The sequence below is a fragment of the Pelmatolapia mariae genome, linkage group LG18 (genome assembly GCF_036321145.2).
Source record: "Pelmatolapia mariae isolate MD_Pm_ZW linkage group LG18, Pm_UMD_F_2, whole genome shotgun sequence".
Classification (NCBI taxonomy): Eukaryota; Metazoa; Chordata; class Actinopteri; order Cichliformes; family Cichlidae; genus Pelmatolapia; species Pelmatolapia mariae.
Window position 1 is genome coordinate 19,193,706 of NC_086243.1, and position 26,777 is coordinate 19,220,482.

At 38.3% G+C, this 26,777-nt stretch overlaps 1 protein-coding gene across 6 annotated transcripts in view; it reads right to left on the reverse strand.

Annotated features, from left to right (window-relative positions):
* Window positions 1-2,273: 2,273 nt before the first annotated feature.
* st18 (ST18 C2H2C-type zinc finger transcription factor) overlaps window positions 2,274-26,777 on the reverse strand; it is a 41,216-nt gene continuing 16,712 nt past the window's right edge. For 2 of the 6 annotated variants that reach the window (XM_063461773.1, XM_063461779.1), the window contains 21 exons: window positions 24,106-24,221; window positions 21,076-21,127; window positions 20,182-20,212; window positions 19,816-20,003; window positions 15,278-15,988; window positions 14,455-14,589; window positions 13,457-13,547; window positions 13,269-13,361; window positions 12,528-12,736; window positions 12,045-12,244; window positions 9,923-10,168; window positions 8,767-8,879; window positions 8,098-8,160; window positions 7,717-7,785; window positions 7,387-7,449; window positions 6,974-7,054; window positions 5,314-5,535; window positions 5,072-5,160; window positions 4,822-4,925; window positions 4,577-4,723; window positions 2,274-4,437 (listed from right to left, as the gene is read on the reverse strand). In XM_063461773.1, coding sequence (XP_063317843.1) covers window positions 4,297-4,437; window positions 4,577-4,723; window positions 4,822-4,925; window positions 5,072-5,160; window positions 5,314-5,535; window positions 6,974-7,054; window positions 7,387-7,449; window positions 7,717-7,785; window positions 8,098-8,160; window positions 8,767-8,879; window positions 9,923-10,168; window positions 12,045-12,244; window positions 12,528-12,736; window positions 13,269-13,361; window positions 13,457-13,547; window positions 14,455-14,589; window positions 15,278-15,988; window positions 19,816-20,003; window positions 20,182-20,212; window positions 21,076-21,127; window positions 24,106-24,221 — 3,164 coding nt within the window. In that variant the 3' untranslated portion in view covers window positions 2,274-4,296. The remainder of the gene's footprint in view (window positions 4,438-4,576; window positions 4,724-4,821; window positions 4,926-5,071; window positions 5,161-5,313; window positions 5,536-6,973; window positions 7,055-7,386; window positions 7,450-7,716; window positions 7,786-8,097; window positions 8,161-8,766; window positions 8,880-9,922; window positions 10,169-12,044; window positions 12,245-12,527; window positions 12,737-13,268; window positions 13,362-13,456; window positions 13,548-14,454; window positions 14,590-15,277; window positions 15,989-19,815; window positions 20,004-20,181; window positions 20,213-21,075; window positions 21,128-24,105; window positions 24,222-26,777) is intronic. The other 4 variants (XM_063461776.1, XM_063461774.1, XM_063461775.1 and 1 more) reach the window with 4 other exon arrangements.

The window sequence follows — 26,777 nt, forward strand, 5'->3', positions numbered from 1 at the left end:
CTGCAAACCGACTGCTGTGTACGTAGCCATCAAGAGGCTTTAGATATCTGCCACGTTCTCGCAGTTTACACACAACATGTCCTTTACAGGAAGACGGCGCCTTGTGTGGTGTGACAGGAAATGTGTTTGCATGCTCTGTGTGTGTGTGTGTGTCTGTCTGCATGCCTGCCTCAAACTTTGTATGTGGTTTTCTCCCACCACATATTGAACTTTGGTTTTTATATTTTAGCTCATATTTCTTTTACTGGTGCAGCATAAGCGTGCATATGATGGTTTTTATTTTGCTCTGATCCATCTACCTGATAGTAATCACAGTAAACAGTAAATGAACTGGTACTTATTTAGTGCGTTTCTACTGTAACTGAGCACCCAAAGTGTTTTTAACTACAAGCCTCATCCAGACTTTCATACAAGGACTTTTTTCTATACCTAAGCACCTTCTGACACGCTTACACTGCAATGGATGCATAAGGAGCAGCTTGGGGTTCAGTATCTTGCAGAACAACACTACAGGGCGCTACAGACTAGAGTAGCTGGGAATCGAACCATTGACCTTCTGACGGTAGACAACCCGCTTTGTCTCCTGTGCCTAAATGCTGGAATTAACTTTACTTTAGCAATAGAAAATAAAATAATAATAGTGATGATGATGATGGTTTGGGTAAAATTTAAATGTAAAGTCCAATAATATTGACACTGAAGTTGAAAAATAGTGACAGTGATTTTGTCATTTTAATTTTTTTTTTTTACTTGCCTATTTTACTTTTTACTTACTTATATTTTTATTTTTCTGTTGAATGATTAAAGTTTTTAGGAATGATCAGGTCCTATTTCGGTCTCAAGGCCTTCCTCTTTGTCTTGTTTTTAGTAATCAAAAAAGTGACATTCTTAAATGTACATTATTTCATTAAAGTTGCATTTTGTTTTTGTATTGTTATTATTATTATTATTTTTTTTTAATTGAAGCGTTTTCTGTTTAGGGTGGCACGATGGTGCACTGGTTAGCACTGTCACCTCACTGTAAGAAAATCTGGGTTCAAAGAAAGCTGATGTTCTCTCTGGGTTTTCCCACAGTCTAAAGACATGCATGTTAGGCTAAACGGGGATACTAAAGGTGTGAATGTAAGCATGAAGGGTTGTCTGTCTGTCTATGTTGGACCTGTGACAGACTGGCAACGTGTCCAGGATGTACCCAGCCACTCACCCTATGATAGCCTTTTAATTACAGCAATGCAGCAGGTATTCTTCCTGAAGTCCACAAAACATTTTACACTGTTTCAGTGGACCATAACAACTTTCATAATGTTGCATTTATGTGACAAAACGGGGATCCACACAAAAGGTTTACTTGAACAATAGATAATTTTTTAAACATAAGCTAACCAAGACATAAAACATCAAATGGGGTGGATGCCAAGTGCAGTGGATGAGCGAGATTGACCAGTTTTTCTGATCCAGGTGGAAAAGCCTAGGCGGGTTGCATTAGCTGAGTTCTCCCCTATGCCAGCCACTCACCATTATAAACAGGCCAGGACTTTCATTGAGACAACAGGAGGGCTGTCACAGCAATGACACAACTCTATTAAAATAATTACATCTCTATTTTGTTTAATAAAAGGCTGACTCTTGGTCTAGATGGATAACCTTGATATTTTCCTTTTTATGTGTAGCTGGCTATTTCGATAATTGATTGGCCTTTTTTGTTGTTTTTGAAGTAAAATTGAATTAATGTAAGTTATGAAGTGTGAAGATGTGTGTTTTTGTGCTTTGGATTGTTGGTCAGACAATAAAAGCAATGGATGATGTCACATTTGGTTAAAGGAAAAGCATTTTTCACCTGTTTTTGTTTTTTTTACATTTTATACTCTATACTAAACAAATAGTTGAATATTGGGGGGCATTTCTTCAATAATGATCACTAGTTGCATCTCTAAGCTGAACATATGGGACATTATTGAGGTCTACACTGTTTTTCATTGGTGGGATTGGCATGTAGCAAAGATACATATCTGTACTTGAACCTGTGGCAGTCAACAGCTAAAAGCTCTAAAGCCATGATATCCCTTTATTTTCATTTTAGCCCCAAATGGCACAAAAACTGCACACCGAGAACTGCCAGCGTCCGCTGATCCAGTCCCTGTTTTTCACCACTAGGTGATGCTAATGCATCGTAAAAGCTGACGCCTACTGACTTATTGGGGAGGAAAACGGGTTGCACAGTCAATTCACGGTGGACTCAAAACGTTTGAGAAACCACACAACCATTTGAAAAGTTTATTTCTACCATACACAAACTGTACAACACAGCGCATATCTTTATTATGAAATATTAAAAGTAATAGGAAGTTTCAATTTACAAACTACCTTAACTGAAAAAAGCATTACATTTTAATGTAAAAGAAAAGAAAAATACAGTACAATTTCATATCATACTAATATCGTTCCACAAAAAAGCATTTCACATTACAAAACATCAAATACTAACAGGGAAAAAAATAAATATTATTCACAAAACTTCCTGAGCAAACAATGTGTGGTATAGGAATTACATATAAGAAGTTACAAAGAAAAAGATCATTAGATTTAAAGACTGTGATTCAGTTTTTAAAAGATTAAAATTGTTTAAAATGTGTCGAGTATTTGGATAAAACAGGGTCTTGTTTTTCTGTAATTTGGCTCTTCTGCTGTTACATTTTCATCTTCAAAATGTCCTAGGCTACATGTCGTTGATGTCTTTTTGCAGAAATTAAAAGAAATGTATTGCTGAAATGGATAGCTCTTTTTTTTTTATCTGGGGATTAACCAGACCTTATCAAAGGTCAGTATGGGCAACTAAAAACACAAAATAACTCATATACAAAAGTGCAATTGATGCAAACAAACAACTGATTAGCCAACAACTATCATTTTTCTATATTTTTTTATTTTTATTTTTTTGCTTGTAATGATTGAAACTAAAATGCAGGTTGCAGTGGTCGTCAGCTCGGTTTTGAAATAGCTACTATTCAAATCTGCCCAAGGATGTTCAAACTGTAAGACTGGCTGAAATGTTAAGGCCTTTAAGCAGATAAGAGATATCCACTCCTTCCTATTTGCCCCCTCTCTGCGCTATCAAAGAAAAAAAAAAAATTAACACCAGACTTTCAATCTCAGTCATGATATTTCAAAACCTGACTCTGAGATTACAGCTACTGAGACAACGGCTTTCAAACAGTCATCAGGAACATTTCCGCCTATGAAAATAATTGTACTGTATATTAAATCAGACACCATTCACATAATACTGTCCTACCACAAAACATAGTACTTGTATATTTTTATGGATTCATATACATTTAGGCACATACTATATGCACACTCCAAAGTGTGCACAGAAGGCAGTTTAATATCTATATTTTTTTGTTTTGTTTTTTAAAAAAAAGAAAGACATCTTGACAAAGTGATCATTTTGATTTTTGTTGCACTCTTTTTGTGGTCACACTATGCAAAGCAGTATCCGACATTCAGTTCACAGAATGATGTTGCATTTTTGCTCAGTGTCACCTCCTCATTGCATTCAGCTGTTATTGGTTGAGTAGAAAAAGGTACAGTACATTTGCATTGCAATTTCTTTTTTTTCCTTTTAAATCTTGGTGTTCACTTTGTCTTACCATACATTCAGTCTCCAATAAGGAAAGAAAGCAATGCTTAAAAACATTGATGCTTAGTAGTTTTGGTAGGTTTTCACTTTGAAGGGAGATTCAACTTATGTTCTAATAATAATAATAATAATAATAATAATAATGATAATAATAATACTAACAATAATATAGGTTTTTCAACACTAGGTGGCGAAAGTATGCCATGAAATTGGAATGTGCTTCTATGTAATTTACAATGTGCAGAAAGTCAAACTGATTTCTCAAATATTACGCATTTACAGTTTTTAGAAATAAATAAAAATTGAGGAAATAAATACACTGATGAACAAATATAGTAATAAATAGCAATAATATAAGAGTGACATGAACACATACAGATTAAAATCAAGCAAACCATACAAAATAATTAAGTGCAAGAGGGGTTAAAAAAAAAACAAATCTCACCAGGATAAACATATCGAGTGAATGCAGAAACAGTAGAAGCATTACAAATCTGGCTGGTAATTTTCTCAGTGCAGTGTATTTACCGGAAAATGCCAAACACATTTCCGAAAGCCTTGTCTTATACATGCAGCCAAGCCAGCACTCTTCAGTAAAATAGAGCTATCTAGTGTCATTATCCCAAGTCAAAGAAACCTCTTGGTAGCTCCACAGCTTAAACATGGATGCCCTTAATAGCCTGTTTGATATTATCCAAGAGGGCCTTGCACTCTGGAGAGTATTCATGCTCCGAGTTGTTGTACATATCAGTTAATGTGTTCACATAGGCTTCAAAATTATGCTCACTGATGGGCCCCTGCAACAAAAACATGTTTGACTATTAGTGAAAACAGCACAGCAGAAATGACAATTTCAGGAAAATGATTATTTATTTTTTTCTGGACAGGTTAAACACTGTGAGCTGGAGTGGATACTGTGGTCAAGGCTTACTGTACCATTTGAGGCAGCTGAATGTCTGTTAGACTGTTAATAAGAGCTTGGCTTAGGCGAGCCAGCTCCTTCAGTAGGCTATCGTTGTGCTGTTCAATCATCTTGTTTTCCTCTTCAATTGTCTTCAGGTTACATTCCATAGAGGAGATCTGCTTTCGGGTACAAAACAATAGGGATCTCGTCAAATTGAGCGGGCAAAGATCTCGCGCCATTATTTTAACCAATGATTTTTGTGAGAATAAATACTTACCTGGGTTTGGAGCTGCATCATGTCTGCTTCTATTTTCATGTTGGATTCGTTCAGTTCTTTTATTTCATGATCCAGATGTTGAATATCATCTTTGTTTTCAACACCTGGGTTAGAGGAGATAGTCTAATTTATCATGTTCCAGCAGAAATCACAGATTTTTTTATTCATTTAGTGGGTTTTTTGTACCAGTATATGTGTCACTAATAGAAAAAAAACTTGCCATGCCACACGAAATGTCAGAGTAGCTTACCACTGCTGGCTTTAAATTTGATAGTCATCATCTCTTCCTCGGAGTACTTTTTCTTGATATTTTGTGCGTTCAGCGGGCAACCGGACAAACTAGTTCAGCAGGCCATAAATGACAATTTTAGACAGGAGAAAATCACCGAAACTACTAAACTTTAACATCTTCAAGACTGTGGATAGAGTAAGACTGCAACATGTCGACTAGCGGTATTGTTTAGAGATAAAATGGAGGACAGGCGGCCTCACCTTCTGTGAGTGGCAAACACATTATTGGCATGTCCAAGGCCATTGCAGCCAGGCAAGGGACAATGGGGCAGTTCCTGTTTATTGGCCTTCCAGGCAAAGGGCATCCCATTGATGGACGACTCCTTCTGTCTTTTGGCAGCGAGTGGACAACTGCCTGCACTGCGGTGGGATGTGTATTTTCCCGATATATGGCCCTGTCCGTCACATCCAATTACCGGACACCTACCGTAGTGACAAACAAAGAGGATGAGGCGCTGAAAACATGCATACACTACGGAAAAATCTAACTAGCTTGCATTTAATAACATTTGTTATTTTTTGTGCTACCCACTGAACAAAATCATCCAGCTGCGCAAAAACAACAGCAACTGCTTTATTGTCAAACTGCAAAAAAAAATCTCTGGGACCATTAAAATAAAAAAAAAAATCTCTTTCAATAACTAGACCGGAAGATTTGTTAACCATTAAGTTGATTAATCCATCTAAATGCTGATTAAAAAATGAAGTCGCCAAAAACTAGAGATGGGCTATGAATAATCACATTAACTGTAAGTTACTAATCCTCTAAACTTGAGTTTGAATGGCCCCTCTGTTCACTGCATACATTTCCAGGTGGATGGTATTTGTGTTTGAAAACATAAGCACAACTCACATTGAATATCATTAAGAGTTTGTCAGTTGCATTTTCAGGCCTGTTTTCTGCAGGTCAGTAATGGAGTGACATGAATTACAGATAATTGTCATGTATCCCCTCATGCGAAAGAATGTAATTTGGAGGTGGCTAACCCTTTCCCTTATTGATAAAGGTGAAAGGTCACCTGAGATGATACAAATGGCACACATGCTGTGGAGTGCTGCTGCAAAAAGCCTGTTTCAGCATTTTGTTACTCGACAGCAAAGCAGCACTTAGAGGACAAAACAACACCGGTCCCATTACTTACATCTACCACAGGTAGGTAGCTTGATGCAAGGCACCCGGACAATGGAGGCATGCCATATGGCCCACTATTTACAATAATCTAGGGACATTTGCTACCCTCCCCCTTTCTCTCCCTTTCTCTCTTAATGTGTATGAGATCTATTCCAGTCTAATTCCTAAGCTCGTGCCCTTGCATTAGTAATTAAAAAAAAAAAAAAATCAGTGTCCAGATGTATAAGTAAACAAGGGCTCATATATCAGACTTTGGATTTAAGCTGCAAATCAATTCCATTATATTTTTTTTCCAATAACACTTTCACAGACAACAGTGATTAAGCTCCAAATGAGTGCAATGCCATCACAGCCGGCAATTCAACATTTTCTTAATATACTATAATTATAAAGAAAGCACTCAGTGAAGAGTGATAAGCCAGATATCCCATTCAGAAAATAGAAAAAAAAATACAAAAACCCTGGTGAAATCCTGCAAAAAAAAAAAAAAAACCATGTTACTAATCCTTTGAAAATAATTCACTAATGTTAGGACAAGAGAAGTATTATTTTCTTTGTTTAACTTAATGGCCTCCAGGTACTATACCCCCGGGCACAAAAGCATGACGCATTTTCCCAATGTTTTCTGTTTTATTTTTAAAACAGGAAAACAAGCAAACAAAAAACAAACAAACATGACAGCATAGGATGAGCAAAAAAAAAGAAAGAAAGAAAGAAAAAAAATCGTACTTAAGCTCTTGCTCATCTTTGTCATCCTTGTTTGGTGTGAGCTTCAAACCTCCTTTTCTGGCACGTGGACATCCTGACAAGCTGAAAATGGTTGGAGACAGTGAGTTAACTTGAAAGAATCTATTCATGAGGTACAATAAAGGCTGGAATTGTACAGGCAGCCGTGAGGTTTAGGAAGTTGCAATTGTGCATGTTTAAAAAAAAAAAAAGTTTTACTGCATTAGCACATATGTAGCTGAAATGTGCCTATAGATGGAAAGATAGACAGATAAAAAGGCAGTCAAATGAATCGAGAAAAACAAGAAATCAAAAAGTGCAGCATGTTTTTAAAGTGAGACTTTCACCATCTGTTTGAATGCCATGCATCTGACAAATGTATTTCATGCTCAGTTGTGATGATTTCTCTCAGCTACCTTCTGTGCGAAGCATAGTTCCCAGTCACATGTCCAGATCCATCACAACCAGGTGTTGGGCACCTGCAGGTTGAGAGACACAGAGACCAGGTGCTTTTTACAGCAAAAGACTGGGAGCAGAGCTGGGGATTCATGCTAATATGCAGAAAAGTAGCACAAATAGAAAACAACTTCATGTTGAGTAAATGGAAATCATGCATAATGTGAAGTGAAAAGGGAAAGGAAAAGGAAAGGAAGGAAAACAAGATGACCCAAGCTGAAGCAAAAACAAGCTGCCTAGTTTAATGTGAAAAATCCTTTAGCAACAATAACAGTTTTCAGAACACATACTTTAGTTCCTGAGAGTTGGCTGCCATCAGTGATTTGAGTGTTTTGTCAGCCAGGGGACATCCAGACACACTAGAGAGGATAAAGAGCTAACAGTCATTTTAATTCACTCTTTGATCACGACTGAATTAAATAATCTTAATACAATGCACTGCATATTTATACAAAATTACTTTAAAAAAACACAATTCTGCTTGTTCGTCACGAGAAAGCTTTTTTGTGTCATCACATTTTTAGCACATGACATATGATGCAAAAAACCCTACGAGCTACAAGTGACAAGTTTTCACTTGTAATAATCAACATAATTAAACAATAAGCATTGTTTCCCTTGTCTATATATCTGCTAGCTGGTACTAATGAGAGTGTAATTAATTACAGTACCTCCGATGTGATGCATAATTCCCCGTCACATGGCCACTGCCGTCACAGCCTGGGGTCGGACAGCTGCATGAGAACACAAAGCATTTAATACGCAGATTACTCCACTTCCCACAGACTTTCCCAAGCTTGAACTGAATCTTTCTTATACAGGGGGAACCTTTTTATGTTCATTAGAGAGAAAAAAAAGAGTTAGTACAGCGGAAAGTTTAGTAGAAATTTTTCATTACATTGCTCAACATTCAGTTTAATAATGTCTCTGAATGTCACGGGGGGGGATCTGGGGGGTGGGGGTGGGGGGGGGGGGTTGCTGTGCTGCGGAAACTAGAGGATCCTACGTTTCTCGTGAGGAGACCCAGCAGAGCATGCACTCTAACTACAAAGAGTCAAGAGTTGTGTTAAGCTTAGGTCGGACATACGGGGAGAAAACTCACTTTTTAAATAGATACATTTCTTCTCCACATGAACCTGCAGACATACCAGTTACAATCATATGTAACACAGTGAGTTTCATTCCAGTGTTTTGACCCACTATTGGAACAAATGTATGGTTTGGAGTGACACTTTTTCTTATTAATACTGACCATCTGCCAGCTAAAAGGAATGATCACATCACACGTGTCTGGCTCGATAAAGCTGCAGCGAGATGTTTCGCTGTTTAATCCCACATACCTCAGAAGCTCTTTCTTCGAATCCCGTAATGGCAGCTTGGCCTTGGAGCTTAACATGCTGCTATCTCCCTGGTAGTGTTGGTCTTCCAAGGAGACCTGATCATAATCCTCCTGCTGAGACAGAAATAAAATAACAGCATGACCTTAACTGTCCGAAGTATCAGACATCACTCTGCAATGACCTGAAAGTGAATAATTAACAAAATCCCTGAATAATACTCTTAAAACAAGTCCTGGGGGTTGCGGTGCACGACGACGACGAGATTACACTTGCAGTAGTAAACCACACATCCATTTAAAGTCATATTTAATCCACGTGTTGTTTGTGATGTACAAACTCGACGTATGGGTCTTCTTTTCCGTGCCGTCACCAGATGTTGTGTGTGATGTAAAAGCAGGGCAAATGTGACAACTCTTAATACATGGTACAAATGAATACCACCTGTGAGATCAAAAGAAACGAAACCTTTAGAGCCCAGATTAGACTCATTCAGACCCTCGGGCAATAGATAAGCACGTCCTCAGTGTAAATATAATTCATACATCTTATAGATTAACAGATTTGGCTCGAGCTTCTGCTTGGTCTTAGAACATGTCTCCATAAATGCTCTTAGAAACACTGCATGTCATTCAGCCTGGGGGCGAGGTCTACACTTGGATTTTTTTTATTTTTTTAGGTAGGTTTAAGTTTATTTTTAGTCAAACTATTGAGTAAAACTGAGTAAATCTGGCAGCACCGATACATTTTTTTGTTTGTTTTAATTCCTGTCGGTAAGGAAATGCTATGAAACAACAATCAAGGTGAAAAATGAAATGGTAACACATATCTGGATACTAAATTCCTGAAAATTCATTTTTCCCCCCAGTTTCCTTACAAGATCTGTGTAATCTGGTCACAATGACAGAGAAACTGAAGAATTAAGAATTCAGCGGGTAGATTTCGGGAAACGACTGCAGACGGTATATTTAATAGCTAAATACATGAATAAAACACACACACAAAAAGAACCTAATTAGTCCTGGAGGGAGTTCAGGCACTAACTTATTCGATTTATTTTCTTATTTATATTTTGTCTTGCATATAAATTCATCGTTTGACCCGAACATTTCTGATTTGGATAATCTTGTTGTCTTGTTTATTTAATTTCTTTTTTTACCTCTTTGTCCTGTAAAACGCGAGCTTTGCTGAAGTTGACAGGGATGGGGCTCTCCCAGCTGTCTCTCTCACACAGCGGCTGGTAGAAGGCGGGGCTGATGAGCACACTCCCACCTTTGGCCACAGCGGACTCAGGGGGAGACAGCGGGTCGTCGGGAGGCGTCCTGCTCTGGGCTTTTACGTTTTCCTTGCACTTCTTCATGCTCAGGTCCAGGGTGCCGTTTTCATCCACCTCTATGAGCATGTCCTAAAGACAACAAAGGTGAAATGCACAAAATCTGATGTGCTACAGAAGAGTACAATAAATCGGATGTGGCTTATGAAAACAAATAAGCCAGAGGATAAAATTAAAAGGCATTCTCTAATTACAGCCACAGGAATGTAAATAAGACAGCACAATACCTCATTAATATGACAATGAGGCAATATGGCAAACTTGAACCCCAGTAACATTTCTCTGTAAACACGAAAACTGACTTGAAAAGCAGCGCAAACAAACAGTATATTTAAATAATACATACGGTGGTTATCTCACACCAGACAAAGTACCAAACTAAGCCAGCGTTAATTCTGCTGAACACAAAAAAAATATAATCACTGGTGTGTAGTTTTTCAGTGACAGCTGTGTCATCTGTTTTCTGGGACACACAACCAAGATGGCAGCTGGGGGGGTGGCTGCTGGTTTTAGGTCATCATTATTATAGCAAAAATTAAAAAGCTTAATGTGGCATAAGTTTCCCCGCTGACAGATGTGTTTGTCGTTTTTGTGCTGAAACGCAATAGCATGATGACTTATGGCTGTTTTATGGTATTAAAAGTTGTACCTCATTAGATGTTGAAATCCTTTCCCATAAATGGAACCAATTATTCAATCCATATGTTTCATTAGACCCTATACATCATTATTTTTTGTAACAAAGAGAAGTGTGTGTGTGTGGGGGGGTCTTTCAAATTAATTAAAGGGGATAATTTTCATGAACACTGGATGAGGCCGTCCAGTTTAATTATCCAGCCATTTGATGATGTGTGTACCTAATCAAAATAACATCACTGTAAAACTAAAGGATGCGCAGACTTTTTGTGATTTATTTTCCCTCTAATGTCAGCTGGAGCTAAAAACAAAGACTCTAAATCTATATGTGTTTTTTCTTTCATATAACTGACACGTAAATACGGCCTTTAAACGTGCAAAATTATCCCGTTTTCAGCGAGCATGTTTCTGCATTTGATATTTCAAAGCGTATAAGTTAAAGCACCAGACGACATATCACACTCTAAATATGGCCCCCTTTTTTTCAGACTTGAAAGCTGTTCTTTATTTTGTACGTCTCTCCAAGACAACTAAGCTGTAAACGAGAACAGATGATTAACTTGCTAACACTGTTTTATTCATTCAGTGGGCTGGTACCTGGTACAGGGCCACATTCTCAGCTCAACAAGCTGGGAGACAAGGATCTGTGCTGTGTAGGTGTGGAAACCTTGAATCATCTACAGTACAGTGTGCATGTATGTAACCCACAGAATGCGATCAATATTAATCATGAAGTGACTTGGAAAAAAAGTTGACTACAATGCCATATTACAGATAATGACAGCAGAAGAGATTTTGGATCTGTGCTCTTCTCCAAAAAGAGTTTGGATTTTGTGTGAATTAAACTTTTGCTATGTTAACTCCTTTATCTGATGGGCTTAATCCACTCGAATGCTTTTAAAGACTATCTGGTGTAGACACACAGCCTATGCTGGATCATATAACTAAGCAAAATATCCTCTGCCATCTGCAGCGGGCAAGATGCATTCTCAGACAACAGTTCAAGGTTTTTACATGCCAGCTGATGTCGAAACAAAATACAATACCACATGTTTTATTAAAAAAAAAGGCGAGTAGTTGTAATTGGGAAAGAAGGCTGATTGTACTTCTTCTTTTGATGTGATTACACAAATTTTCATTTGTGTACATTAAAGCTTTATAGAGTGGAAACCTCCTTGTTTTTGTGCCACCAGAGTGCCAGGCTCTCTTTGCCAAATCCAGTCTTTTGATGTCTTCCCTTTTTATACACAAATCAGAGTTCCTTTAAAAATGACCACATTAAATACCTTTCCAAGTGGTCTAATTTGATTACCTTTGTGGAGGTTGCCAAGGGCCGGTCGGCGACAGCCTCCATGTTCTTCCGGTAGCGGGTGGAGAGGTTAAGGATGGCGGCTGTCGCTGCTGCGGCTTGGAGACCGTCTTCTTTTTTGAATTGACTCGGCGGGCTGTGTTGACCAGAGGTGGGCAGGCGGCCACCTGGAGCACCAAGGAAGCCAGGATACTGCTGAGGGGCTAAAAGACAAATAATTAGCAAATCATTTAGATATTGAGACACCAGGTGTTCAACCCAAACTTAAAAGTACCCAGAAAAAAGAGGAGATTTTTTGTTGTTGTTTTAGCATCAATCACAGATATTTAAATAAAGGGCAGCCTTTGCAAATATATACAATGTTGATCTGTGTCGTATGTAGATAGAGGTTGTAATTAGTGGCTGGAAAAAAAAAGCATCCACATTTATCCAACATCCTTATTTACAAGTGTTTTTTTTTTTTTTCAAAAAATGTGTGAAACTTACAATCAGGGTAATGCATCATTTCTGGGTCCTGGTTGGTCCCCATCAGAGGCTGCTTGCCGAAGACTTGTGCATCAAAGCTGGCGTAATCAAAGCGAATTCTGCTGTACTTGTCCATGTCTTTTGTGAGGCTAGTTTGTAAGGCTGCTACTGGGTGAGAGAGCCTATAGTTCAGCTGGTTCATCTCGAATTTCTTTATTAGGCCGAGGGCTCTACGAGGAGGAAAACAGATGACAATAAAATGCTTTACCGTGGTAAAGAATCGCCTAGGAACTTGTGAGAAAGGTGCTTGGAAAGTTAATATAAAGCAGTAAAGAGCAGACATTGTTTTTAACCATTGAGGGATGCCAGTGCTTTTGTACACTCAGAGTCTGGGATCTGATGTGTGTTGTAGATCCACAGCCAGGTTGCCAGACTAATTAATATAGTAGGAGTGGGCATCCTGCCCATGATATATCCACAGGGAACAAAGAGTTCTGCTCTTTTATCATCTCTAATAGAGAGGAACTCACAGGGACCAGCAACCATTGCTTATGTCTGCTTGGAAAGCTCAAAATAGGCATGTTCTGCTGGGATTGGTGAATAAAAATATTCTACACTGCCCTTAACAATAATAGTGTTTATCACTTTTTTGCATAACCTCAGTTATGTCTGTAGAACTTCAGTCCACTACAGAGCTCGCTGTAATTATTTTCCTGCATGTGACCACACTGAGAGCACTGAAAACGTCATGTGGCATAATACCTCGGTGAGCGGTCAGGTGTTTGTCTGCATTTCAGGCTCTCATCCTGAGGTTTGGAGACTTTCACTGCAGCAGCGATGGGGCAGCCTGAGAGACTGGTTGGGGAGGAAATCAAACACATTAGCCTAATACTGTAACTCATGTATAAACAGGGTGCAGAGTTTCTAATGGATTTCTCCTGTGGATGTACCTCCGGTGGGTGCTACGGTTGCTGTTGACATGGCCTCTTCCTGTGCACCCAGGCGTAGGACATTTGAGGACGTTCTCGTGCATCGCCAGGACTGAGGGGATGACAAAGAACAGACAGACATGACATAAGCTCAGATAAGCAAAGATAAACATTTCTAAATTAAAGCAACATGCGAGACATAATCAAGCTTAAAGATTAGGATGGTAAACACACAACGTATATATATGCCGAGCATTTTGGAAATAAAACAAATACATTTTCCTGCATTAAGTGAAGATTTATATAACCGGCACATTAGAGTCTACACAGCAAAGATCCTACAGAGACAGAAGAAGAAGAAAAAACACACACGCACACACAAACGGCTTTTCTCATTGTGAGGAATGCTGTAATGTGGCTGAAATGTAAATAGCTTAGTGCAAAGAGAGAGCGTAACAAGACAGCTGATTATATTCTTCAAAACAAACACGTCGTTAAAGGTCCGCTCTGTATCCTTAGAAACTTCTTTTCTGTACATATCCTCCAATTAGTTTGTTGGAGTTGTCTATTTATTTTTGAATACTGCGTTAGCTAGCCCTTTGATTTGCAAATACGGCCTCCAGTCTAAGAGCATGTGCTTTTTTGAAAAAGTTAATTACTTTTTCTGTTCCTTTTGTAACATTACTGTTTAATGTTGAATGTTTGCTGAGTTACATTGAAATGACTTAACAATCGCCAATGTGGGGGGAAAAAAAAAAAGAATTCAATATTCACACATTACAACACATTACGAGAAAAAGAGGGAGGGGGAGAGAGAAAATCCTTTAAGTTTATTTGAAAAGTTTTGTGCACGTCTTTGAATTCAGCTAAATGTATAAGCAGGCCTTTCTTGTTTTGGGCTCGTGCTAAGAGGATTTCAATTACCGTTGGCTGATTGTAAAATGTAAAACTGGCCGTTTTTGTGAGTGTAAACCATCCATTACACTGTATGCACACACAGAACCGCTTATGTGACTTACTCTCTGGGGGGACTCGGACTTTATGAGGACACCCAGACAGACTCCTGTGATGAGGGTACAGGCCGGTGGCGTGACCAGTGCCATCACAGCCAGGAGTTGGACACTTTATATCCTTTTTATCTGCCCGTGGAGAATCTGTAGAGTCAATAAAGAAAGATTTTACAATAAAGAAAACACCATAACCACTAAGTGATGGCAAAATGAATGCAGCTACGCTGTCTTTAAGAGTAGAACTAAAGAAATAAGAGAGTCATATTATATTGTATATATTGTTCTGAATGCATATTACACAAAGGTCAAGAAACTGAAATATCATGCAAAGCCAGCCTCCCTTTTTTTCACAAATACCATCTATTAATCTGTCATTTTAGTTATGGCTGCAGTTTAACGGAGAGCATTCACTTCTTAATGCCCACCCATCGAAAGATTACATCTAGGATTACACATTTAGCTGCAGTCATTTGAAGAATCAGAGGGAAACATGAGAGGTACTTTAGGAGGATTTAAGACTTATGGTCATGGTTAAATATCCAGTTGATTCCTATCAAAATCCAATATTCTGAGTAGACGCAATTCCATCAGAAAATTTTGTTCTTTTTTTATTTTAGACTGTTTATTTATTACTTCACTTGTTGCCAAAATGTTTTTAGTCTTTAAGAGGATTTCCTCCCTCTGATTACCCCACCCCGCTCAAAAAAATGCTTCTTTTATTCCTTTTAATGTTTTCTGAGCGCCCAATCATCCAAATCACAAGTGGTCCTTCTGATTTAAACTGGATGAAACTGGATTTTTCTTTAGATCAACCTTTTTTATTTCTTATTACCTTTTCCTCCATGATAGGTGAGTCTGCCGTCCATCTCCATCATTCTATGGTGCCTCCTCTCGCTGGTCATCTGCTCCATGAGGAACCGGTCCATCTCTCTGTAGGCATGGTGCAGGACCTGCCTTTGCTCTGTCTGCAGAGCTATGGCCTGCTCCAGCAGGCTCAGGTTTACCCTCCCTCGGCTCATTTCAAGGCCTCTCTCGTGGAGGCCCAGAGCCCAGGCGTCTAGCCGAGGCGGCCTATCTGCCTCTGCTTCCCCTTCGCTGTCCTCCTCCGTGGGGAGCAGCCTGTATCGTAAAGCTTCAGCCTGAAAAATGTTCGCTCTGCCCAGTGGACCACCTAATTCTAAGTGAGGCTCTTCTTTCACGTGCCCATTCCTGCCTGTAACATCTTCACAGAGTCTGGAAGGACTGCAGTCTGAGCTGTTCACCTTGGCAGACAGAGCCAGAGGCTCCCACTCGGCTTCCCTCATGTCTCCATATTGACTCTGTGGCGAGGACGTACTGCTCATCCTGTCGTGACTTTGGTCTTCTTCATTATTAAGAAACTCCTCGTCATCTTCATCCATCAGAGGTTCAGATGTGTCCGGCTCACACTGTGGCGAGCCAACAGACGTAACTTCAGACCATCCAAGTGAACTGCTGGACTTTGCTGCCACATCATGGCAGCCATTTTTGTTAGTCACTCCATTGACCGTGTTTAAGTTTCCATCTAAAACAATAAGACAACACTGATTATTCGACATGTTCAAGTCTTTGCATGCTGAACTTGCTTTTTTGCATTTGTGACCCTTCAGTCACATAACATGATAAGAATTGTGCGCCCATGGTAATCTTCTGTAAATCCTTTTAAGGTTTTAGATTTTGTGTTACTTTTCTATGAAAAATATCTTGCGAAAAACATGTTTTTATAACCATTTATGGGATTTAAAAGAGTACATGATGCACTGGAAAGATAATCACAAGGTTGTCAGATTTCCAAGCAATTCCTCAAGCATATTTTAGATAACATACATAAACCTTCATTCTGCTAGTTCAACATGAAACCCAGACATGAGGAAGACAATTGTTTTTTCACTTTGTTGTTGTTTCCAATTGGAGCAACAACCCAATATAGATTTAGGACAAGATTATGAAAGGATTTACACTGTGTTGGGTGGAAAACATCAGTTTATAATTAGTTATGTGTATTTTAAAGTGCAAGCCAAGCAGCAACATGTTGTCATCCGAAAAACCGATTTGAAAAACATAATGTACATCTTGTTTCGAGGGATAAGAGCAAGAAAAGTGAAGAGGATTCCTGAAAACAGAGAATAGAGAAAATAGATAAAAGAGACAAATCTCTGTAAGATGGTGCTGTGTGTGTGGCAGAACCTGATTTAGGAAAAGCCAGCCATACACCGCAGTCACAAAACTGACAATAATATTTGTTGGGTACAAACGGGAGCCCGCTTCGCCCACAAAAATGAGAGACTTAGTGAACTTGACCCAAACTTGCTGAAAATGTGAAATCTTTGGCTTAATTTGATTAGATTAAAAAAAAGAGCCATTACAGCGCTTTAAAAAAAATAATTTTCAGGGCCTTTACATGGAAAATTAATGGTTGTCAAAGTGTCAAAAGCTGAACTGAAAATAAAAAATTATCAAGCTTTTACGAGTAAATTTGACTGAAACTGTTAAATTAAAACAGGTGTTTGTGAAATATTGAAATTGCATGTCTAATGTGTGATGTGTACTGTATGCGGAGAACAGAATAGCTGCTGATACGAGCCTTTCCTGTGTTCTACATGCTATTTGCTGCCTGAATTTGTGCATGTAATATAATGAGCTTATTAAGATCTTTAATTTTTTTTTTTTTGCCTCGACATATTTGCTGCTTACTGGGAAGCTGAACCACATATAATATTATTTGAGATTAAAATCAAAGGCGGGATACTGCAGTAGGAGGTAGATTCATTACGAAAAAGTTTTAACGAATAAAAGCTCTTCAACAAATTCACATTTTTATTAAATCAAGCAAATTACTCAGTGTTTAGCTTTTGGCATTCTGTATCCTATGTGGGTGTTAAAGAAACCACATATAATGTTTCGAGTGCAGATGAATAAAATATACACGCATGTCTTCTTATATATAATCTCTTTTTTCCGGCTTATTTTGCTGAGTGCTCTAAATAATTCAATTTGCACCGACCTTTGGCCTGCCATCTTTTTGAATAAATCCAAAAATCCCAGTCATACGCACAGAAAGCCACAAGATTGTGTGAAACCTTATGCACTGAAAGTCTGATCAGTGGAACAGACAAAGAGGGTTAGGGTTATCCCTCAAAATGCATCTGAGACAACGCTTTATTAACGCCACTGATCATATTAAGTCATGGTCAGTGATTAACAATGGAAAGCTATCATCTGGATTGATTCAACAAAATCTCTCTTGATCCTCGAAAATCATACAAACTTATGCGCTATTAAAGCTCTTTGGACTGTGAGGGGTTTTACTTTCAGTAGGCTGCACTGGAAGTCTATATCCTCTTAAGTAGCCACACATTAGAGGCCAAACCAAAAAGTAGGATTCAATAGATTGAGAAGATAGATAGAGATGGATTGTGAGAATCAGATCACACAGTGCAGAGGACGGTACAGATACAGGCATTATCAGACAGCTGCGACTCATTAATGGGAGCGACACAAAAACCTAATCCTTGCCAAAACAGCTTTAAAAAACGACAGAAATTATGTGGCACTAATGAAAAAAAAAGAAGCTAAATATACGATTTCCTGCATTGTTAAGTGCACATGTCTGGTTTGACATGTCTGTGCTTTTACATGCATTTTTGCTCAGGCGACATTACGGTGTGTTACTATCTGTTCCCTGCTGTGAAAAATATTTAGAAAGAGGCGTCTAAAGACAAACCCTGTTGAATGAAAAATTAAAGCCAGTTACACATATTTACATTTATGAGGCAAGCAACAAGGGTTTTGTTTTTCATCCAGATGGACTCCCAGGCCTGACACAGCCGCATACAGTCAGACAAGCACACAGACATCCACACACACACACACACATGTACATATATGCACACACACACACACACACAGCAGTGCAATGAAAAAAGGAAAGACACGGAGGAAAAAAACTTGGATCCCTCCGGTGGTTTGTGTGTTGGAACAGGTGAACAGTTTGTACTCCAGAATAGCCATTACCAGCACTCTGCAGCAGGGCTGCAGTTGGCTGGAGTTGAACACAGTGTGGCTCAACCAAACGAGAGGCTTATTTTTCTCCCTTTTTGTTAAAATGCAGATATGACCAGCTCCCTACTGCAAAAATTCTTACTGCCTCCAGTCCACTTTTCCAATTTTTGTTTTTACCACAGGAAAATAGCCCCCACATCTGACAATCACAGCAAAATATGTTCTGAATATGTTTATCAATATTCGTGTTCTTTTGACACATTCAGATTTTTTTTAGTTTTTAAAAAAATTCTGGCTTGATTTTGTTTTGTTTTAGTGAATATCAGGTTCAAATAAGGGGAAAAAATATATAAAGCAGTCAATCAATGATAAATAGAAAAAGTATCTGGAATACACAACAACAAAAGGAAACACTGGTGATGCACAGTGAATAACTTCGATAATTGTAATGTAATATGAACCCAGGAAACAAATAAATTCCATTTCCAATGAATCCACACAATTTAGTGAGCTACTCTCCTGGTCCATTTAACTACACACATGTGTACTATAATGAGCTGTAGACATTATGCCTAATTATGTATTAGACTGTGTTAGAGGGCCTAACAAAAGCTTTTGAAAGGGACAATTACGTTTGTTGCTTAGTTACATCGTTAAAAATATACCAAATCAGTGCAGATTATAGTGGGCGAGAATGCACATGTACACCACGAGCATTGTTGCCAAAATGCACAAAATTCAATTTATTAGGAAAAAAGAAAACATTTTTGCTTGTGAGAAGGACGGCGGCATAAGTGAAAATAAACAATTTTTAACTGCTGCAGATGAAGTGTTCCTGTGGGTAAGTAAAAAAAAAAAAAGTAAAGGAAAAAGAAATAAAACAAAAAAAAAGAGTAAAACAGTGAAACGCCAGCCAAGCAGCGGTGACAGCTCATTTGTTTTTCACAAAAGGCAACTTCAATAAAAATTTTGTAGAAAAGAATGGAGGAAGTTTAATTTAAATCAAAGTGAACTGGTGCACGCCTCCATTCAGTTTCTCATTCTATGGATTCAATTGATTTGGACTGGCTATTGAAAAAGGACAGATGAGGGGTCTGAAATTTGGCCTCATCAAAAGAGGGTAAAGCCACGCCAAAAATATCATGGCAGATCAGCTGTCAAAACTTCAATTTGTGGATGTGAGACACAACTAATGTGGACCCAGCAGTGTAGTCTTTCACTTCCACTGCACAATGACTGCGGCTGCTGGCTGATGGTAGAGGGAGGGAAATATGAATGCAACAGATGGGATTTTAAAATTCAGCGTCAATTGTTCATCAAAACAGACAAAACAACAGGACATCTGTTTACCTGCTGGAGTGTCAATGTTCCTCAGCTCTTCTTTGTCCTGTGGCGGTGCCAGGTCCTCACTCTCCTCTTCACATGCCTCGCTGGGGCTGTAGTGGCGGGGCTTCATCAGCAGGGACTTTCTCTTGTTGATGGGGGCACCCTGCACCCCTTCCTGAGCACTCCTCTTCCTCGCCATGGACCCATATGGGCTGGAGGGGAACAAGGGAATAGAGGAAAAGCCCAGCAGGGTCAGCGGAGGCCTCAGTTGGCCTATTTTAAACTTCAGACTACAGGTTTTTTTTAGCAATCACATCTAAGATTTGGGAAGAACGTGCTTCCTTTCTGGCTTAAAGACGAAAATGTGCGCACACTTCATAAAATGCTTACCTGTGAGTCTCAGTGATGGAGTCAGCCAGCCCTGTGAAAAATAAAGGCCAAGAAATAACAGATAAAAAAGTTGTGTTTACATTTCCACTGCAGCAGCACAGCATCTGTCAACATGTATTTCATCTAAGGGTTTAAGGCAACTGACTACTTTTGGGCTATTAGTCACAAAATTTTACAACATACTGTAAATATTTGTTTTGTAGATAATGTTTTAGGGATGATACCACATGGGCTACCCGCGCTTTATCCAAGCTTTTAGCATAGATTTTTTACTCCCTTTTACAATGCCATCGGGTATAATCAGCATAAGGATGTAGAAGTGGTCTCTTCATTGATCTGAAAAGCTTTTCATTCAGTCTGCTCATTCTCTGGGAAACCAACAGTAGCTCATCTTTTGACAGTGTTGACAACATGATCTAAAAGGGTAAATCAATTTTCCCAGAGGCCTGCATAAATCTCATTCACAAGTTCTACCCCTACTCCCATGAAGCACGACCAATAATAACACTTTTCATGAATTTTCCCAGTTGTAGTAATAGCTCCAGCGTGAGCAGGAAGGCCTCAGAGGCCCTGAACACTTGCATAATGACATATCCAGTCTAGAGGTTTTCAATCACACAATATATACACACTCCTTAACTAATTTGAGCCAGTGTTCCAATTTAATGAAGTTATTCCCCTCTGAATAATGAAATGGCGGTGCAGTGCTCTTCAGACCGGTAAGATAATACATAAAATTGACAGTTATAAAGTTGGATTGTTGAACTGATACCCCTAGCCCATGGTGATAAGTGGAATACGTGTGTGTGTGTGTGTGTGTGTGCGTGCATATCTGTGTAAGTGTGTGTGTGTGCACGTATTTAAAAGCAAACTAAACCTGAAAGCTGCACTCACCTGTGTTACTGTCACATGTTTTCAAGGTTTGCTCCTCACCTTCAGAATCCATCTGTAAATAAACCATTAAATGTACAGATGAGCAACTAAAAGAGCCATTTTAATCCATTTAATGTGTATTAATTAAATTCTCTTAAACGACAAAAGGCTTAAACACTTAATAGATTATTGTGGATTTTTTTTTTTTGCTTTGTTTGGCAGGTAAGCAGGGTAACCAGAGCCACTGAGCCTCAAAATCTTTTTTTTTTTTGGGGGGGGAACGGCAACATCACAAAGAGCTCTAAAAACACCAGTAATATGCAAACACATAAAGTATAATGTCAGAAAAAAAAGTTTCAAAGGTGAGTAAAAATGTAATGACACTAAATAATGACATTAAAGTACGGACAGCACCTCAGAGAGTGTGTTTAGACAAAAATAGTTGCTAAAATCCATCCACTCTCGCTGGCTGTTGCTTGTGGGTCCCAAATAAAACCTATTAAACATAATTATTCCAGGCTGATGGTGGCGTATAGTGGTCACAGGCCAGTGAAATCTGTGAGTCATAGGATATGCTGTTACTTTTCCCTGGTAATGGGAAACATGACTCCTCTCTCTCGTTTGCTGTTGTGATTGAAGGCACTGACCTGTCATACATTTATAATAGGGGAGCAGGTGTGGCAGTGATGGACCTTAATTTCCTTTAATAAACCTTTTATGTGCCACACTCTTAATGCCACGCCGGGCCCTCAGAGGTCCTGCTCATAATAGGTTCATTACTTTTGATTACTAGAGCCTATTGAGACAAACAACTCCCAAACACTATAGATTACATTCTGTAAAAATGAATGTACCTCATTAGTTTGTAACACTTTTCCACACAGACATGCTTTAACATTTTGTATAAATGTGTTGCTCTGAAGGCAAAATGTTGGTCTTGCATCATGCAACCTGAGATTATAACATGGACATTAATCAAAGTTCAAATGATGTTATCAGTGCACTGAAATATCACAGCTGACTCATAATGTTACCAGGGTGTTTTTCCCCCCCTTTCTTTATGTGACATTTTAGATGTGCCTATCTTATGTAAATATTTACATAACTTTCTTATATTATTTTATAGTATCTACATTTTCTCTGGTCGGTCAAGAGTATTGTGTGTTATGTACGTGAAGTAAGCAAGCTTCATAACATTAATGATTATATTAATAGGAATAATAAGAATAATAGATGGTAAGTATTGTAAGCCTAACCAGTAAAACCAGTTTTGATATAAATAGTTTTAGTGGCTGTTTTGTATATTTAACTAGAGCTTCTTTTTCAATAAATCAGTTTCACGTATAGAAGTCTGAGTCTGACAAGAAACCTTTCTGTTTGTGAGCGCTGCTCTGAAATGGAGACACACAGGCATTTCTGACGCACTGTTAGCAGTCATCGTGACACAATACAGTTTGTATCAAATCCATATAACAAGGAGTGACACGTAACAATAAAACAAGGAAGGCCTTGTTAGGTATCTGTGGTTTCCTAACAGGTATTCCTGGCATGGCAACAACATGGGTAAACATGTGATGTGGAGTGTTTACAAAAGCAGAACAAATAGATACAATCAGGGTCAAATGGGAGCTTTTATTGACATCCCCTAAACAATCTGGCTAAAATCATTATATAAGTTACCTTTTCATTTTTTTTCTCCTATGACAGTTCTTCTGGTTAGTGGATTATACATTTTACAGGGTGACTTGTGATGGTGTACAGGGTAATAATAATAATCTACATCCAACCTCTACATATGGCATTTATAAACAACATTTTGCACATTTATGTAATTTATCATTTATATTTGTCAGGAAGTACAGCCCCAAACCCTCTGCACTCATAAAGACAGGCAGGTGGAATAATGTCTTGTCTGTACTGAGAGGAAAAGTCACAACTGTTCACAAACATCTTGTGTTAACAAACATAGACTGTCCTTAAAAATGTTAAAGGGACAGGTTAATATAAAATTTTACCGTTGGAATTTAAAATATGCATTTTTTTACTATATAATACTCTAATTCTAACATACCAACCACCGTAATTATCTGCTAAAAATCGAATTAATTGGTGGTGGTCAGTGATATTCAGTCAAACTAAGTTAAATAAATATAATTTGTTTAAGTTATTCTGCTGAACTTAAATTCATGAAAAAATCCACTTTGTAAAAATTGTAAAGTAGATGGTGAGACTTTTTTTCAGATTTTGAAGGTGTGCATGTCAGAAAAAGTTTAGATCACCGATCTAAATCTAAAAATCAAAATCTATAAAGAAAGATAAATATATAGAGAGTTATATCACACACACACACACACACATATATATATATATATATGTATGTATATATATACATTTTTTCTTTCTTTCTTTTTTTAATTTCTTCCAACTGTGCACACAGTATAGAGGAATAACTGGGATTGCTGTAAATGCGCTCAGATTAGAACAGAATACAGGAAAGAATAATGACAACAGTAAATTTTAAAGCTTAATAAGCTTTTACTGTATTTATATTTTGTCTATACTAAGTCAGTGATTTATCTTTACTGATATATTTGTGAGTTCCACACCTACACACTAAAAAGCAGCACAAAAAGGAAAAGAGTAAGTGATCAACATTTTGCATACTTTAATGTTGGTGAAACACTAGTGTGTCTTTAAAGTCCTTGCATTGTACTGAGTAAATCTCTCTCTAAACTTTCTACTAGGCTACAAATCCAGTTGAGACAACCTGACATATGAAAGGCAATCATCACTTAACAAAAAGCGGATTCAGCAATAGCCTGTAAAGAGTATACTATCTGCCAGCCACCCACAGCCCTGCATAAGTAAAAACCAATCTCACTTTATGATCACTGTGGTCAAAGGAGCAGTGGCACTCCACCACTTAGCATGCTACTTATCCAAAACACTGTTACACAAGCATTTATCCCTTTCTGTCCCTAACAAAACTTATTTTTTACTCTGTTTACACTCTAGGCTCTGTCTGTGCCACGTCTGTGACAGATTACTTACCTTTGATTGTAGTTTCCCAAGCGCTCTGTAGACTAAGATGCCAGATCCACACTGTTCACCCTGGTTGACAATTTCACGCTTGTTATCTTTCAGGAAATGATCATGTAATTCATTATCTATAAAGAAGAAATAAAGACATAAGTACAAGTTTAAAATCTTACCTCACAATCTGTAACTTTTTCACATATCTCAAAACCAACTTTTGGAAGGTTTGTATTCATAAATTTTTAAATTGTTGTGTGAACATGAACATGTATTCAGAAAAAAGGTGGAAAGAGCATATTAATATCTCGCATGGAATAAGGAACACGATGCAAATTGATTGCTTGACAGGGATCAAATTGCTTGCTTCTAATTAATACAAAACATCCAAGAGGGAAAACAAGGATGAACACAATGAGTACATTAAGCCTCTTCACTTCACAGATCTTATTATGGAATTATTTATTTCTGTTAGCTTTGAAAAAAAGAAAAAAAAAAACATCTTCTTAATTATAGCTCACAGAGCGTTTCCCCGGAAAAACAAAACTGGGGGAAAAAGTAGGGGGGTGGGGGTTATTCACTCAGTTTCATTAGCATATGAAAAAAGACTCACTACTATTCGGGCTTGTTCGTCATCTGCTGAATCATATTTATGCCCCCCGCACACGCACACACACACACACACACCCCAAGTCCAACATAAATAATGCTTCTCAGAGGATGGTTTCCCTGCGTCTAGGGCAGATTTCTCAGGGGGAAAGGAGGCAGCCTGATGCTGAGGGTCCATGAGATTTTCTATGTGTTAATCTGGCTGCTAGCTGTCCTTGAGCCCAGCCCATTCCCCCCTAACCCCATCTGCTAGCATTCCCACCACAGAGGAGAGAATGGGCTGCGACTGGGGATAGAAAAAGAGAGAGACCTTCCCAGTCCAGCAATCATGAATAACCATTGCCTCGCACCATTATCAGAGAGGCTGGATCCAAGCTGAGATGGTGGAGAGCAAATGTCTGTAAAACACCCCAACGCTCCTGACGTTACTCAAACCGCACTCTCGCATTTTGTTGTAAGTGATGCTATTATTATTATTTTCAAATAATGCCTTATTAATACTGTGCAGCTGCTGTGGATATTCATCACTGACCTTGAGTCTTTGTGTCCCCTTGTTCCCAGCTTATCCGTGCACTTGGGACGCTCTCGTGTAATTAACGCAGACATTATTGTGATGGAGTAAAAAAAAAAAAAAAAACAACTCTGAGCAGATACCTCATCTTGAAACCAATAAAGCGGGCCAGAGTAGCAAAGTAAGATTCTGGAGACCATAAAATTAATTACATTATTTACATTTCCTTTAGATAGGGGGGTACAGGCGAGATGATAGAGGCAAATGAGATTACACAAAATAAGATTTCAAAATGTCAGTGCTGCACACTCAACCAACCAACTGTTATGATTAGATTACTCTTTTAATATAATTACTGTCTATGGCTGTGCGTGTGTGGAAACAATGCATACATAAAACACAGGAGCATCGTCTTAACTGATTCCCATCCTTTTCTCCGCGAGTCTTTTTCTCTTAACCTTTCTTCAACAGTATCATTTTGAATTATAGGGAACGGATGGGTGCTCTGTGCAAGGTCACTGTCTGGTGTGTACTCCCCCCCCCTCCCATCGCTCCCTGTTTTTGTTTCCTCTTCCAGAAGCACACTGAGTGAAGGGTTAAAACTGGAATGGATTTAATTATGGAATGAATGGAATTATAATGCGCCTGCAGCAAGTTTTCCTCCTTATTTATTAAAGCAGCTGATGGGCCAGGTTTGATGAGCCACTTCTGGCATAATTGAGTCATCACACAAAGAGGGTTCCTCGCATTCAGAGTGGTTTTATCAGCAGCAAACAGACCTGATTACTGGCAATTACACTCTGATCTAGGGGAAGGAGAAAAAAAGGGTAAATGTGCGGGGTAACTTCTGTGTTTATAGTTTACCCCGGGAATAATTTTCACATTAATTTTACATGCTAAGTGTTTTCTGTTTGTGTATAATAAAGAGTGAACGGCAGGCGATAGCACCTTTTACTTTCATATTTTCTTGTAATGAATTTCTGCGAGGAAATTGTGAACTGATCTCAGTTTATACTGACCCTATAGGAGGTTTGAGAACCAGCCAAACATACAGCCTGCCTAGCTGAAGCTAAAGGGTGAGCTACCTGCTTGGAAAGTGATCCCATCATCTCTGTAGAAGCAGGTAAAACTGTATGCACAGCTAAAATGACAGATTTTGTTGTTGTTGTTTTTTAATTATGTCAGATGGAAAATGGATAAACTTCTGTTCAAAGCAACTTTTTATGTCTTTTTGAGAGATTTCCATGAACACAAGAAAAAATATGTAATTTAGAAGGTGAAATGATCATAATTTTTAGAAGTGCAATTTATAGTTGTTTTTTTTTTTTTAACATTTCACAATGTGTAATTGTCAGTTACCTTCATGGTAAAATTGACAGTTTATCAACACTTCGCGGCGCTGGCAGATTTGCTCTGTTCATAATATTATTACATATTTTCACCTGAATCTAGGGACAAAAGAGGCTGAACAGTCTTGCATTTCCCCTTATATTAACAAAAAACTATTTTGCATAACTCTAAGAGCTCAGAAAAAGAAAAGTATTAGGCTTTTTTACATGTGCAGTATGTA